The sequence below is a fragment of the Lutra lutra genome, chromosome 9 (assembly GCF_902655055.1).
Source record: "Lutra lutra chromosome 9, mLutLut1.2, whole genome shotgun sequence".
NCBI lineage: Eukaryota > Metazoa > Chordata > Mammalia > Carnivora > Mustelidae > Lutra > Lutra lutra.
In genome coordinates, this window is record NC_062286.1 from 82,785,760 (window position 1) to 82,802,402 (window position 16,643).

Genomic DNA, 16,643 nt, shown 5'->3' on the forward strand with positions numbered 1-16,643 from the left:
GAGCTGTGTGGTATAAATAGTGATCCACAAACTGTTCTTGATACAGGCAGTAAAATCTTGATGGAACTGTGTAAAGTAAGGATCATTCCCACATGCATCCGTTTCTACTAATACTGTATTGTGCAAAGCAAAAATGGCCCATGTTTAAAAAATATTCACAAATTTGTGCATTTCTCTGAGATAAGACTCCCTCCACACACTATCCATTTGGAAGCAATTCTCCATGGGTCTCTCATGTTTCCGACCTCTTGTGAGCAGAGGACTAGCTTCCTTTGTTCAGGACCATCTTTTCCAGAAGATGTTTATAGAGCAGACTGCCTTGGAACATACAGTGTTTCCCTCTGGGACAAAGGGCAGGCTTATTTACCCACCCATGGTCTTCCTCGGGGATGGTGGTCGGGGGAGGCAGGCTTGCTCTCTGTTACATAAGACTCTGTTTCTCTAGGCTGAGGGTTCCTCTCCTGTTATGCAACCCATTGTGTGTACAGATGGCCAGCTCCCGTGGGAACTGGGGCCCATGGGAACCCCGGCCATAACACACCGCTGCTCTGGTCACTGCAATTGCGGTGAGAAACACAGTCCCTTGTCTCTGACCCATGAGTTTTGTGTCTTCCGCCAGGATCTGCAAACCACGGCAGGCTCACTTGTTGGTTAGAAGGAGCGCGGCCAACTTGCTTGCAAACAGGGTCAGACCTTAAGACCTATCACAGTCCTCAACACCACGTAAAACTGTTAAGTTTCTTTGCTTTTGCTTGGAATTGAATCAAATCAGTGAGGTAAAAATAATAGATCATGCTGATCCCAGGCTCTGATTTGCATATGTATATATACCTTTGAGTAACAAAAATTGGGGAAGGAGTTATTTTAAAGTGCGATCTGCCCATTAAACAAAAATATTTTGTTAATGGGATTATAGAGTGAAATAAGGGAAAAATGACTTTCCTGGTTTGATATCTGGGATCCAGTGGTGGCCTCTTCTTTCTGGATTAGTCCAGGACACTCCTGGTCCATCCCCAGACTGGGGATGTGTGCAGCTCTGGCAGGAAAGGAACTGCCTCTTCTCCTGAAGCTCCCCCACGTCTGTCCGTTTACTTCTTGTTACTGGTTATCACTTTGCACAGTGCCCCAGTCTGATACCCCATCTGCTATTTCCTGACCTTCGACTCTAGCTTACCTGCATTCCTTGGCTCCTGATAGAGCAAGAAAATAAAAGCACTACTAAAGAAACAATAACCAACTGAGGCTGGCCAGGAATTCCTGCGTCTCTGTGTGACGGGGATAGAGAATGCCATGGGTGGACGGCGGGTGAAGGGGAGCCAGCACATCTCAGGAAGGGCTGCTCTTCTGTTTACAAGAGCACATGAATGAGTCTAGGTGATTAGGACAAAGCAAGGCCCCCTCCCCAGTGCACCCAGGCTGGTGCACGGGAGGAAAGACAGGTAAGTGCGTACAACCCTGTAAAAGGTGTCCTCCCTGGTGTCATTGCATTTTGGATCCCGGTACCAGCAGGAGACACAGAACAGTTTGGTTTTGTTTGCAGAGGTTGCTGAAACTCAGAGAAGAAAAGAAAGGCAGGCAAGAGACATGGTGTTTGGAAGGGAGCGTGCCGGGAGGCTGGAGGCTGGAGGTAAGGAGCAGAGGCGCTCTCCATGTCCGCAATGAGGGGCAGCCAGTGACCGGAGTGGGGACACCATGGGGTCTTCTGAGAGGGGGGCAGGGGTACCCTGGCAGCTCCTCATCTGCAGTGCTGGGCTCTGACTGGATGCTGCCCTGAAACCACCCAAACCACCAGGATTCCATCCAAGCCCCCTCTGCCATTCTGCCCACACCGCTGGAAGCCCGTCCTGGGCAAGCGGGGCTTGCTGCTCAGCTCCTGTGATCGTGCTTCTTGGATCCACCATGGCTCCTGTGTCAGAGGGAGCACAGCCACTCCCTGAGGAGGTGCCACAAATCCCACAGGAGCCCTCGGAGCGTGCTTTGCTTTGGTCCTTATTCTGTGTTAAAATGGTCTAGCTGTTGGAGCTCGCGCCTAAAAGGTAACCTGTCTGGCATCGCTTGTTCAGGGGTCCCTCCCCAAATCCTACTACCCATCTTGCCCGGAGTCGTGCAGCAAACAATGAATCCAGCAAAAGAAGCTGCGTGGCCCTCCGCCACTTCACTCACTTGAGAGGGGAGAAGGAAAGAAGGCAGCCCCAGAGGAGCCGAACCCAGAGGCTGTGCGTGCTCAGTGGGGAGCAGAGCTGTCCCTCTGCAGAGACCGTGTGTGGGGAGGGATGAGCAACCCTGCACCCTCCACATCTGCCCTCCAGCTCTCAACCCTCAGCTCCTAATCCGTCAGACGGAAGGTGGCAGCCTAGGGCCAGGCCCTCATGGGCTGTAGGTACTGCTAAGCACCCTGGAGCCTGGTCCCACCTTATAAGGAAAGCTGTGCCACTTCGAGAATCACATCTGCCTGCAGCTGCCTGCAGTTGTGTCAACCTCAGCGCGGCCGGCTCTCAGGTACCTTCAGGGGGACGGGCTGGGAAGGCAGTGGAGAGCGAACTAGGATCAGCAAGCGGAGAGCCTGCAGACGCCCCGCTGTCCAGAGCAGGGACTGGACGATGTGGGGGGCTGAGACTCGGGCTCTCCTCGAGAGGCAGGCAGAGACGAAGCACATCCTGGGTAACTTGTAGTTCCTGGGACTAGAAAATGTGAACACATCTTTAACCCGGGAAGGAAGAGGCAAAAAAAGGAAGGGACTTTCAAGAGCTTCGTGTCTTTGTTGTTTTTGTTTTGTAGATTTATTTATTTACTTTAGAAAAAGAGAGGGAGAGACAATGCGTGAGTGGGGCAGGGAGGGGGCAGTGGGAGAGGGAGAGGGGATCTCAAGCAGACTCCGCCCTGATTGGGCGCAGAGCCCAACCTGGGGCTCAATCTTAGGACTCTGGGACCATGACCTTAGAACTAAGCAGAAATCAAGAGTCCAACCTTAAAGGACTGAGCCACTTAGGCTCCTCAGTTTCTTAGTTTTGAAGGACAGATCAGGTTGGGTCGGATGAGGCGGAAATGGTAGACAGACAGATGCGAAGGAGAGGCTGAGCTAGTGGAAATTACAGCTCCCGTGTGGATTTCTACTCTTCTCCCCTACTGTGGAGCGGTGTGGTTTTAACAGTTAGGGGCCCTTTACACACGTGGTCATTGCCTGGGGAGTGCTTGGTAAATACTGTCTGAAAGAAAATTTGCCTAGTTTCATCACAATATTTACCATGTTCCTTTGCATACAATACACTTAATTCAATTAATGTTTAATTGAATTTCTTGTATCTTCCCACCACATCTCTACATTATTAGAATAATAGCTTTCCCTCACAAATTCCTTTGTAATCCAATTAGTTAAAGTCTTTTTTCTTAGACATTTCTTACCATTCTACATAGATAATTTAGGTACACTTCTGTATTATCTCAGGAGAGTTACTTCAACTATGTCCTTCTCTGATGGGGGAAACCCACCTCACAGAAGTGAAAGGACACTAAGCAAGACTATATAGAATGAATGAATGAATGATTTTTAAAAAGATTTTATTTATTTATAAATATTTATTTATTTATTTGACAGAGAGAGGGAGAGAGAGAGAGCACAAGCAGGGGGAGCGACAGGCAGAGGGAGAAGCAGGCTCCCCGATGAGCAAGGAGCCCAATGCGGGGCTCTATCCCAGGACCCAGCAATCACGATTGGAGCCAAAGGCAGATGTTGAAACAACTGAGCCAATTAGGTGCCCTAGAATTTAAATGTCTATATTGAATCCTGAGTTTTTCTCCTTCTTCCAATGACGAAAGAAGAGAAAATTAGACAAAAATGCATTAAGAAAATATTTGCAAATTATACATCCAACAAGGATCATATCCAGAATATAGAAAGAACTCTGGCAACTGAATAATAAGAAGACAAATGGCCCAATTAAAAGCAGGTAAAGGTATGAAATAGTTCTCCAAAGAAGATACACAGATAGCTAATAAGAACATGAGAAGAGGGCACCTGGGTGGCTCAGTTGGCTAAGCGACTGCCTTCAGCTCAGGTCATGATCCCAGAGTCCTGGGATCAGGTCCCACATCAGGCTCCCTGCTCCATGGGGAGTCTGCTTCTCCCTCTGATCTTCTCCCGTCTCATGCTCTCTCTCACTGTCTCTCTCTCAAATAAATAAATAAAATAAAATTAAAAAAAAGAACATGAGAAGACACTTAACATTAGTAGTTGTTAGGGAAGTGCCTATCAAAACCACAATGAGATACCACTTCAAACCCACTAGGATGGCCATCATAAACAAGCATACAATAACAAGTGTTGGTGAGGATGTGGAGAAACTGGAAACCTTATACACTGCTGATGGGAAGATAAAATGGCACAATCAGTGAAGAAAACATTCGGTTCCTCAAAAAGTTAAACATATACTTACCTTATGACCCAGCAGTTCTGGTCCACTCTTAGGAGGATACCAAAGAGAATTGGGGGAAAAAAAATACAAAAACTTCCAAATATTCATAGTAGCATAATTCATAACAGCCAAAACATGGAAGCAAATGTCCATCAACTGATGAATAGATCAATAAAAACAGATAAATAGAATGCAGCATATTCAGACAATAAAATGGTATTTGGCCATAAGAAGGAATGAAATACTGATACATGCTAAAACATAATGAACCCTGAAAGCTGATAAGGGCAAAACTCTCTAAAGATCTACAAGGGAGGGGCGCTTGGGTAGCTCAGTGGGTTAAAGCCTCTGCCTTTGGCTCAGGTCATGATCCCAGGGCTCTGGGATCGAGCCCCACACTGGGCTCTCTGCTTGGCCGGGAGCCTGCTTCCCTTCCTCTCTCTCTGCCTACCTCTCTGCCTCTCTGTCAAATAAATAAATAAAATCTTAAAAAAAAAAATAAAGATCTACAAGGGAAACCATTCCAGATTTCTTTCTAAGCCAGCATGACTGTTCATAAACTTTGTTCCAACCCAAAACCTGATTTACGGCCCTCCACACATACATTGTACACCTGCTTTGTGAAGGAGTAGCCCAAAGGAAACCTTCTTGTCCTTGAGATAGTGATCAATGTTCCTGCTCCCTGAATTCCTTAATGATAAAACTCTTGATTCCTGCCTATATGCAAATCCATAATCTTGTGAGCTTCTAACAGGATGTAAAAAGTATATAACCTTGTAAAAATGATTCATTCTCTGGAGTACTTTCTTCCCTATGAAGAGCACGTTTCCCTGGCAGCTATCCTAACTTAGGCTCGATTAAACGCTCTTTCTTGCTGTTAGAGATTCTAAAAGATTTGTTCACTTTGCATTGACAAAGCATGGTGCTAAGTGAGAGAAATCAGTCATAAAAAGCATACATTATATAATTCCACTTATAGGAAATGTCCAGAATAGACACATTCAATAGATACACAAAATAGATCAGCACTTTCCAGAGGCTAAGGGCCTCATAAGAAAACCCTTACATCTATCTTAACAACCCTAAAAGCTTTCTGGAAAGTGTATGTTTACGGGAGTTACATCCTTATCATGAATTCAAATCGTTTCAGCTCAAGGTAGAATCACGTCTAACTGGTGACTGATGGGGAAAGGTAGGCAGAGATGTGGGAAAGAGGCGGTATAAAGATAGAGGAACCAGAATCATCGGTGGACCTGTGAAACGAGTGCCCTGGGAACCACGAGGACAGAACTTCATGGAGCTGAAAGGAAATTACGGAGAAAGAGGTGGCCACGGGTTCCTGGGAGTGCTGACCCGGGAAATGAGTAGAAGACAGGAGAGAATACCCAAACATCTGCTTGGGAAGCCTTCTCCCCGCACAGCTGCCTTCTCTCCCAGACAGCTCTTCTGAAAGCAACTCAGGTTAATGTGAGCTGCAGGACTGCAGGGATGTGTAGGCAAGAGAGAAGAGGCAAAGTGAACCTGGACAGAGAGCCATCTGTTTAGAAGATTTATATGTTGCCTTCAAGGGGAATGAACAAAATTCAGTGAAGAGAAATTGAATTCAGCTTCTTCATCTGATGAGGGCTGGGCCCAGCACTTTGAAACGCATGTCACGTTTCAGGTAGACAAAGTGCAGACAGAGATGCATCTTGGCCTCTAGCAGGCGAGCCGTTGCAAGCACATGCTTACACTGTGTGCTCACTTGCCTGAACTCTTCTAGAAAAGGACGAAAAAGAGAGACTTCCACACACAGCTCTTGGGGCACAAATCCCAGAGCCTGCATTTGGCATTAGACTGGGCTAAGGTTTTTTAGCTACTGTTCAACATCATCTTTTCTTCCCACAAGAATGGTTAAAATGATGTAGGCTAAGGGACATTCCTATTTCTGGAATTTCTTGCTATTTTATGCAAAGAAATGATTAAACTCGGTGCACTATTTCAGTCGCACGTGCTCAACAAGCATTTAGCCTGTGCTCATGGCATAAAGGCAGACCAGCCCTCCCATCAACACCACGTTTCACCAAAGGAGCTTCTCGTCCTGTCAAAGTGCCTGTCACATGCCGGGGCTGCTCAGAGGAGCAGGCGGGAACCTGTGTCCCAGCACATTGTCCCAAACTCTCTAGTGTGAGCAGCACTTTTTTGATGTATGATTCTTTAAGGTTGAATTGCCTCTGCAACATGCACCCCTCCAAGCAAATCATTCTGAGGGACCATCGTTTCTCAAGGGATCCCACTGTGTTTTACACGCCCACCCGGCTGCAATCCACTCACAATCTGGCACCTGCCTCTCAGAAACTAGATTCCTTTACAATCCAAAATTTTAGCATCTCCTCTAACGCCCAACCACACTGAGCCCTGGTCAATTAAAGAGCTTTGACAAGGGGCGCCTGGGTGGCTCAGTGGGTTAAAGCCTCTTTAAAAAAAAAAAAAAAAAGAGCTTTGACAAGCTCCTTGTTTGGGCAGGGATGCCCTCAGGTGGGGGGAAATGAATGAGCCATGGCAATATTTCATGCCTTTTGGGGGAAAAGTAAACAGGTGTCCTCAGATCCTTTTTTTTTTTTTTAGATTTTGTTTATTTATTTGAGAGAGAGAGAGAGAGCACAAGCAGATGGAGGGGCAGAGGAAGAGGGAGAAGCAGGCTCCCCAATGAGTAGGGAGCCCAACGTGGGGTTTGATCTCAGGACCCTGGGATCATAACCTGAGCCGAAGGCAGACGCTTAACTGACTGAGCCACCCAGGTGCCCCTCAGATCTTTCTTTCTTGATAACTGAGTCGAAACCTAGCCTGTGTCTCAATTATCAGATTTTTTTCATTGCAGGGATAATGGTGCTGATAAGCCCCTTTAGGTTCTATTGATTTCCAGATCTTCAAAATGAAGGTTCATCTAATGCCAATGAGCAGAATGTCACTCAACAGAAGAGCCCTCCCTGGCCCAGACGACTTGCTTCGCCTTGGTTCTCTGAGAAGATGCAAAGCCTAAGCTCCACAGTGTTCAAGCCTGCAAACTCCATAAGGAAAGATGTTTCCGCAGAAGAGAAATGTCTCCAGTGGGCTCTCTTTGTCAATCAATATTTATTGGATGTCCATACCACTGGGTCTCTGCTCTGAGCATAAATTCGCTTAGGCATAGGAGCCTCTCTACATGCTGGTGTCTTCGAGGGGAGAGGAAAACGAGAGAGAGGGGGTTGCTCATTGCTGGTGAAAGCTTGTAAAGTGGAGTCTTATTCTCAATCTGTCATGTTAACCTGAGCTGAGAAACCTGAGACTCGTCCCATAGGAACCATCAATCCTATCCTTTTTCAGTACTGAAAGGCGCTTTCTGCTAATTATCCAGTCAGATCCTTTTTCCAGATGATCTCCTCCAGGAAGAAGGGCAGGGTGATAGCACCCAATTCGATATGCCTTGGGTGGGAATCAAGACAACTGTGTGCAATTAACTAAGTCTAGTATCTTTACTGTGACATTTTAGGGTATGTTCAGGTACCAGAGGATCAGGGTGGTAAAAAGTTTGGGGGGAACCTCATAGCTAGATGGGATGGATTATCCCAGGCTGAATTTTACAGATTCACTGAAAAACTCTTTAAGGTCCCCATAAACCGGGCGCCTGGTTGGCTCAGTGGGTTAAGCCGCTGCCTTCGGCTCAGGTCATGATCTCAGGGTCCTGGGATCGAGTCCCGCATCGGGCTCTCTGCTCAGCAGGGAGCCTGCTTCCCTTCCTCTCTCTCTGCCTGCCTCTCTGCCTACTTGTGATCTCTGTCTGTCAAATAAATAAATAAAATCTTTAAAAAAAAAAAAAGGTCCCCATAAACCTGTAAGATATGGAGAAGTACTCGTTCCTTTGCTTATTCTCAAGATGTTGGCCTTACCCAGCTTCAGTTAAGAAAAGGACATTTGCTGTGTATTCTCTTCATCATTAAACTTCCTGAGAGTTTTGGATACTCAATGTCTTTCAACCATAGCAGTTTAAAAAAAAATACATACACACACACACACACACATTTATTTATTTATTTGACAGAGAGAGAGAGAGAGAATAAGCAGGGGGAGCAGCAGGCAGAGTGAGAGAGAGAAGCAGGTTCTCCACTGAGCAGGGAGCCTGATGGGCCTGGATCCCAGGACCTTGGGATCATGACATGAGCTGAAGTCAGATGCTTAACCACTGAGCCACCTAGGCATTCCCCCCCGCCCCCTATGGCAGTTTAGATCCAACTTCATCGTTAATCTACAGGCCAGCTGATAGACCCAAGTATCATTTTTGGGAGGCATGATCTGTGTCAGCATACATGTGGTATTACTGAATGAAAAACACTTCTTATATACAGTGGAATATTCCTCAGCCAAGATAAAAAGGGAATTCTGCCACTGGGGACAACATGGAGGGTCCCTGAGGACATTGTGTTGAGCAAGAAACGTCTAACAGAGAAAGACAAATATGGTCTCATGTACATTTGGAATCCAAAATAAGCCAAACTCACCAAAACAGAGAGCAGGATGGCAGTTACCAGGCAATGAGGATTGGGGGAAATTGGGGAGATGTTGGTCAAAGGATACAGACATGCAGTTGGAAGATGGATAAGTTTTGGATAGCTAACACACAGCACAGCGATCAAAGGCAATGATAATACATTTTATCCTTCAAAGTTGCTAGGAGACCAGATCTTAAATGTTCTCACTCCAAAAATAAATGGCAATTATGGAATGTGACAGAGGTGTTAGTGAATGCCATGGTGTAATCACACCGTAATATACAAATGTATCAAATCAACCTGTTGTGCACCTTAAACGTACGATATTACATGGCAATTACATCTCAGTTTAAAAAAAGCATTTCTTAGCTACATGCTAAACACCTGTATCAGCTTTGATGACAACAAGCTTTTAGGTTAAACCTCTCAAATTAATAAAACTAGGATATCAACCAAGTATTAAACCAATTAGCAAAGACACAGGCTCTCTTCTCTATTTTGAGGGGGAGGCAGGCTCCCGGCCACGCAAGGGTTTTGTTATTTTTCCCAATGAAAGCATTTAAGCAGGGAATTCCAGGATCTGACATGGATTCCGAGGAATTCATCTTGAAATGAACTCAAGGTGACAGAGCGGACTGGGGCGGGGACGGGGGGACCAGTGGAGGTGACTGACATATACACCCTCAGAACGGTAATAGTTGGATATGTGTGTGACAGGACATGCACGTTTGCACACACACGTGCACGCACACACACTCACACCCATAGCTATCTGTCTGCATGTGGAGCTCTACTAGCAGAGGGCCGATCAGCCTGCCCTCGCAGTACAATCAGATGCACTGGGCTTACCCTCGGGCAGGAACTGTGCTCAGCCCTCATTCTGGGGCTGTGGTCCCTGGAAAGGGGGCTCACCAGCCCATCCCAGTGCAGACTCCGCTGGCACCAGAGCTGACCCTGATGCATGCAGAGGCAGGCTATAGCTGAAATGCCCCGTGGGCCATTCAGGAAATGGCTGGGAAGGCACTTCTTTTCCTTCTCTAGAGCATCGGCGGCCACGCTGCTTCCTTCCTGTCTGGCCTTGGTTTGTGGTTCCGTGGCTGCGGGCTCCTCAGCCCCTGCGTGGCCCTCAGGGCCCACACAGCCCTGCGAGGCATCCCACAGAAGACCGGCTCTGGCTTTGTCTGCCCACTTAGGGTGAAATGGGAAAGCCTCCGGCCCTCCCCAGCGGCAGAGAGCGGCAGAGGACCGTGAGCACACAGCCCGCACCGAAAGTGAAGGTACAAAGGCTGTGGCACCTTTTCAATTCCCTTGGACACCAGCTTTAAAGACCGAAGACAATGCTCATTTTTCTGAGTATGAGCTGCCTTCCGAAGGAGGCTTTGATTTATCAACATCATCATGAGAAATGGGAGTTGTTTTTTTTGTTTTTTAATCCCGCTGCTCTGTGGGAATTGCTTGACAAAAGCCCTGGTCACAGTGGCCATCCCTCTGGGCTCTGGGATCAGGTAGGAGGGCCAGCCGGATACAGCCTGGCCGGGCCATAACCTTGAACTTCTGGCATGTTGGGGTAATTCTTAGTCATGGCCATTTCCACCTGATGCCATGCTATGCTCCTGTGGTCTGAGGAGCTCCCACTTGGTTTGATTATTCAGGGCTCCGGTGTCAGTCTGTCTTTCTTGTGAAGTCTCTGTGCTCATCATCCCCACGATTCTGGAGCCCAAACCCAAAAGGTAACACTGAACTTGGACGATGAAGCTCGCACAGAGGAAACACACCTGGGTGCAGGCAGTTCATTGGAAGCAGTGGCCCTGGGGGTGACAACAGGCCCACAGCCTGGTCACCTGAGCTGCGGGGCTTCCTATGGCTAAACTTGATTTTTGTGTGCATTTCTTTAAGCTCGATTTTAATGCTTCAGAAGCTCAAGCAGGGCAAGCAGGGAGCAGTTTTGAGGAGTTTCGAATGAGTATCTAGACACAGGGGCACCAAAGGTGGCAGCTCATCCCTCCTCTTCCAGTCCAGATGTGCAATGGTGCTGAGACACCGAGGCCCTCAGGTCCGGCAGGGGTCTGCCTTGGGTCCTGAGCTGAGCTGCCTCAGCCAGCTACCTTGGCTGGTCCCTGGGGTTTGCCCTTTCTGCAGCTGGTCAGCATGCACACCATGCAAACAGGCATGCCCAGTTCTTAGGGACCTGGATCCCCCCAGCGAGGACCTCTCGAAGCTAGATTTCTCGGGGCTGCCAGCTTTCAGCTCCTGCTGACGTCTGCCTGGGACTTTCCAGTCCATAATCCCTCCTACACCCTGAGCGCTGCGCAGCTGCACGGCTCTGTGTTCTGCTGTCTGTCTCCATGAGCAGGTGTGGCATGGACACGCTCCGGCCTTGTGACGACTTTGAGGATGCCTGACTTAGGAACTGCTCAGACGTTTAGAAGGGTATCCTGGGAATATCCTTCTGGAGCCAGTAAGCGTGGCTGCCCAAGAACAGAGAGACTCTTCCATGAAAGAGGAAACATCCCTTTTTCTGGCTCCTTGCTGGGCCCTAGAGAGGGAACTGGGTCCGCTGAACCGTCTCCAGCCAGATGCAGTCTCTCCTCCTCGTCAGTGCCCAAGGGTAAGAGACGGGGTCTTTTATCTGGGTGACATTTTACAGCACACTGTCGCTTTATTACCACCCCCCGAAAGAATGAATCAGATTGTTTGCTTAATATGTTTTTTATGTTTTGTGTAAAGAATACCGGAATTTTGGAATTGGGATGAGTCCTAGCCTAGTTCCTAAAGTGTCACTACCTTTTACAGGGAAGCGACAGAGTCCTGGGGACTGGGGGACTTGCCTGGGGCCACCTGCTACATTCGCCGCTCCTTAGGGGATGCTGCCAGGCAGCCCCCCACGCGAGCTTGGGGCAGAAATCTCCCAGGCAGGATGCGATTTCAGGCTCTACACAAGTGCAGAATTAATGTTCCATCTGCACTTAAGTGTCTTTTCCTTTAGACTTTTTGAAAAAGAGGGTTAAAGAACTTGGGGTCTTTGTGCACACATCTCCGGTTGGGTGGGGAATGGCGGGTTTGAAATTAATTTGAAAAACGATCAACAGAGAATGAACTAGGGAGCCCCTGGAGGGCGGTAAATGGATTCCATGCTCTGGGTGCCTCACAGACCAACTACTAGATCCCTCCATCACCAGCCTCCCGTCCCTACCTCTTGTCCATCATAACAAGAGCTGCCATTTGCCCACCAAGTATTGTACAAGACCCTCACCCCTCCCAGTAACCCTATGAGGCAGGAATTATTATTCCCATTTCACAGAGGAGGAAGCGGATGCCCCCAAAGTTGAAGCCACTTGCTCCCAACCACACAGCTTGGTGAGTGGCAGAAATCAATCTGATCCCAAAGAGTGGAAAGCCACTCTTGCTACTTCAGGTTGGTGAACACATCACTTGGCATCACAGGGCCCTGCTAAAGTCACGTGACGCAGAACGGTCCCACCCCACAGCCTCCCTGCTTTATGCAGCGGACCTGGGAAGGCAAGGTCAACCCCTTTGTCTACCTGCAGAACTCTCCTTCCGATTCTGGCAGCAGGAGGGAAGCCATAGGGTTCTTCATCAGATCAGCCACTGCAGGGTCCTTGGGTGTCACATAGAAGAAAGGAGTCCCAGTGCTGTTGTTCAAGGGGCCGTCGCTGATGGGCAGGCAGTTCCCAAACGGCAGTCCTGGGATCTAACAAACAGCGCAAAGGGCTTTTTCAATGCAAGGTTTTGGATTGATGTGAGCTGGGAGCTTCGTGTGTGTCTCTGGCCAGGAAATATAACAACGAGGATGGGATCACTGTGGTTTTGACAGGTAGTAAATGAAGGCACAGTGGTTCCCAACTGACCCAGTTCACGCGGGGAGGGCTCCAGAATTTCTACAGAGGAGCTGAACGGGGGCAGTCTGTGTGTAAGAACAGCTAGGAGATTATCCTTGAAGCTGCTGCATCTACATAGGAAAATGCTCACTTTACACAACTTAAAATTATTTGTGGGAGGGGAGATGAAATTCATGGAGGGGTGCTAGAACCTTTCCCACAAGCTGCCCCTGGGAGCCCCACTCTCCCAAGGTTTTGAAAACTTCGGGGATAGAAGTTAGGTCTTAACTTCAATATCTTGTGATCTCTGGTCTCCGGGGGGAACTATTTCTTTTAGAGCCACACCATTTTCTTATGTATTAGTTACATTTTTTTATTGTAATCAATATTCCATTATATGATTCAGTAACTCACCGTGGAAGTCACAGAAACACTCTACACTCACTTTTGTTCATGATTATCCAGTGAAGGAGGTCAAGTTCTCAGATATTTCTTAGGTTTTCCAAACCCTGCTGGTTCCTGCCTCCCAATCTTCCTGAGCTTTATTTACTCTTTACAGAGTGCTCCATATTGTCACTGAGCTCAGAACTCAGGGTTGTCCTTGTCTTTCCAGTGTTATATAGCAGGGGTGTGTAGACTTGGAATAAGGATGGCTCTCCTCTTTGAAGAAGATGCAATGTTAAGGAGTCTTCCAAAATGGTAATATAAGTTCATTCACAGATTCTGTTTTTCAGCTTGTCCAACTGCCTAGAGTCATGCTTTGCACACATGATGTGTACATAGGAAATATTATCTGACAGAGCACAAGCAGGTGGAGGGGCAGAGGGAGAGGGAGAAGCAGACTCCTCGCTGAGCAGGGAGTCCGATGCGGGGCTCGAACCCAGGACCCTGGGATCATGATCCCAGCTGAAGGAAGACGGCTAACAACTGAACCACTCAGTCGCCCCACAATTTGTGTTTTAAACCAAGATCAGCTTCATATTTAAGCTTCATATCTTCATAAGGTGTGTCTTAGGAGTATAATATATAACTGTGAGAAACCATTTGGATACTGTGACTGTGGTTAAGATCACTGCCAAAATCAGAATAAACTTATTTATTTTTTAAGAGTAAAACAGGAACTTCAGAACTACATAGCCAACCACTTAACTTCACATAGGAAGAAAGCAAAGTGGACAATCCAGTGACTTGGCCAGTTTCCAGATGGGTGAGACCCACACCTGGATCAGAGCCTGCCTGCTGCCCAATGACCTACACATTCCCCCCAAATTTGTTTTTGCTTAAATTAAATAGGATTTCAAACTACCTCCCTGTAATAAATCCCTTATATGGATCTTACCAGCCCTGAAATCTTTCTGGAGGGTGTGTACTTATGGATGTCACATCCCCATATTTATCCGTGCCATTTGGCTTAAGGTGGAAATCTGGCTAACAGGTGAGTAAAACATTTGTGAACTGAATGATAAAATTGCAGCAGAAAACATCTCATTCCAGCATGTATACATTTTGCACCCTAAACCTCCTTTCCAGGAAAATTCTTGAGTTCCATTATTTCAAAATGTCAATTTCCACCAAAACCCCCGTGGCATCTTTTTCCCAGTCCCCAGTGTCAGTAGGTGACCAGGAAGTTCGGGGTCTGTTGGGTGCCCTGACCTGGGAGGCCGCACGCGCCTACTCTGGGATGCCAAAGGCAGGTCTGGCTTCTTTTGTCCAGGTCTGGACGGGTCAGACACTGGTTATGCGTACTTCTCTTTGACCACCTCAAGACTGCACTTCAGTCCCCATCCACCTGGCAGGATGCCTGGCTGTCAGCACCCCCCTCCCCCTCTGCCACGTTAAGCAAAGCACAATCTGGTTCCATTATTTATGCGCCGTCCACAGTGCAACCCAGCCCGCTGGGCACATCTGTGCGACCTGGGTCCGAGCCCCGGGGGCGGTCGCTAGCGTTTCCCCGTCCCCAGGCCACCGCCAGGCATGCACCTGCAGCCGGCTCCCGGATGGGCGGCTTACCTTCTCGTGGGCGGACACGGTGGCCAGACAGCCCCAGGCGCTGGCGTGGGCCAGGAAGCGGGCGATGCCGGGGCGCAGCCTCGGGCCGCTCTCGCGCCGGTAGGAGAACATCCCGGGCGGCGCTGGGGGCGGCCTGGCGCGGGCGGCGCCTGGCGGAGGCGGCAGGTGCGCGTCCTCCTTGTGTGCGGAGGCCGGGAAGCTGCGCTGCCAGATGCTGCCCGAGTCCTCCAGCAGCGCGGGCAGCGCCTCCTCGGTGGACGCGCTGTCCAGCTCCTCGTCCACCTCGTTAGTGACGGCCCAGGACACGGAGCTCACGATCACGTAGCCCGCGGCCGGGGACAGCAGGGCGCTGCAGCACAGCAGCCAGGAGAGGCGGGTGGCGGGCCGCGCGGGCCGCTGGCCGCGGCGCACAGACATCTTGCAGCGGCGCGCCCTGCCGCGGGGACAGCCTGGAGCGCGCGGGCGGCCGGCGAGGGCGGCAGCGCCCCCCTGCGGCGGCGTACGCGCGGAACTGGACTCCGCTTCCGACCGCCGCAGGATTCCCGGGCGGGGTCCGCACCGGCTCACGCCCGCGCTCAGAAGTCCAGCCTCCCGGAAAAGCCGATTCCACTTGCACGCTGCACGTCCTGCGGCCGCCGTGCGCAGAGTCCTCACCGCTTGCCAGCTCCGGGAATGGGCTGGTTTCCTGTTGGATGGCACGGGTCCTGCAGCCAGAAGGCGGTGGGCGTTCAAATCCCGAATCAACACACTCCTCTCGTCACCAGCTTTGTGACATGCCAAGTCACTCAATCTGTCTGTGCCTCAGTTTATTAGAAAAACGAGCAAACCAGAGTAGCTAGCTCATAGGGGTGTTGGATGGGAGGATTAAGTTAACATCTGCAAAGGCTCAGAATGGTGTGTGGCATGGAACGGGCATTATATTTTGGTAATAGACCAAGGTAGAGATTGGTATCATTTTATAGAGGAGTAAACGGTGAAGGTAAGATCAGCACGGAGTCAATCTGATGCCAAAGCCGATTCCCTTGCTCTGTAAGGACAATGACCGTCTTTACGCTTTGCTCACAGGAACGCATTGTCGTCAGTTCATCTGAAAGCAAAATCAAATGTTTACATATCAACTAAAGTAAAAGAGAGCAGACACGCAGAGACAAAGTGCCTGGGATGGACGAGGCAGAGAACTGTATGAATGCACCACAGTTTTAAAACATTCTCTTACTGGTGGAAATTTGGGCTATTTCTGATAGTAGTTTTATAGATATCAACATAATTCAAAATCATTTACATTTTTGCTTATAGCATTCCCTTATCTGCCCATAAGGAGATATATTCTGCTCTAGATTTTCTATCCCAAATCTAATAGTCCTACTTCCAATTTGTTATGGATCAAAGTAACAAGAACTAGCATCAGACTTTTTGTAGGTATTTTGGCAAATGTTCCACTGGGCAGTAACCAGAGGATCCATTGTCTGTCCTGCCCCCGCCCCCATCTACCCTCCTCCTTTTTACTTCTCTTCAAAGCCAATATTCTTTAAAAAGTCTACTTAATTGGGCACCAGGATGGCTCAGTCATTAAGAGTCTGCCTTCAGCTCAGGTCATAATCCCAGGGTCCTGGGATCGAGCCCCACATCAGGCTCCCTCCTCCTCGAGAAGCCTGCTTCTCCCTCTCCTACTCCCCCTGCTTGTGTTCCCTCTCTTGCTGTGTCCCTTTCTGTCAAAAAAATTAATAATCCTAGGAAAAGTCTACTTAATCTCCTCAGTGTACATCAGGGTGGCCTCCTCCCATCCCACCCCAACCATTCCTTCCAGGATGCCCTCTTTCTGTTGGTAGTCTCAGGGGGAGTTCTGGTATTCTTCTCCCAGGGATCTTGTCTCC

General features: G+C 48.7%; 1 protein-coding gene across 1 annotated transcript in view; it reads right to left on the minus strand.

The window, feature by feature from the left end:
- Nucleotides 1–15,432, minus strand: part of CREG2 (cellular repressor of E1A stimulated genes 2) — a 34,928-nt gene extending 19,496 nt beyond the window's left edge. The window contains exons 1-2 of the mRNA XM_047747207.1: nucleotides 14,770–15,432; nucleotides 12,463–12,632 (exon numbers count right to left, since the gene is read on the minus strand). Coding sequence (XP_047603163.1) covers nucleotides 12,463–12,632; nucleotides 14,770–15,186 — 587 coding nt within the window. The 5' untranslated portion in view covers nucleotides 15,187–15,432. The remainder of the gene's footprint in view (nucleotides 1–12,462; nucleotides 12,633–14,769) is intronic.
- Nucleotides 15,433–16,643: the final 1,211 nt, after the last annotated feature.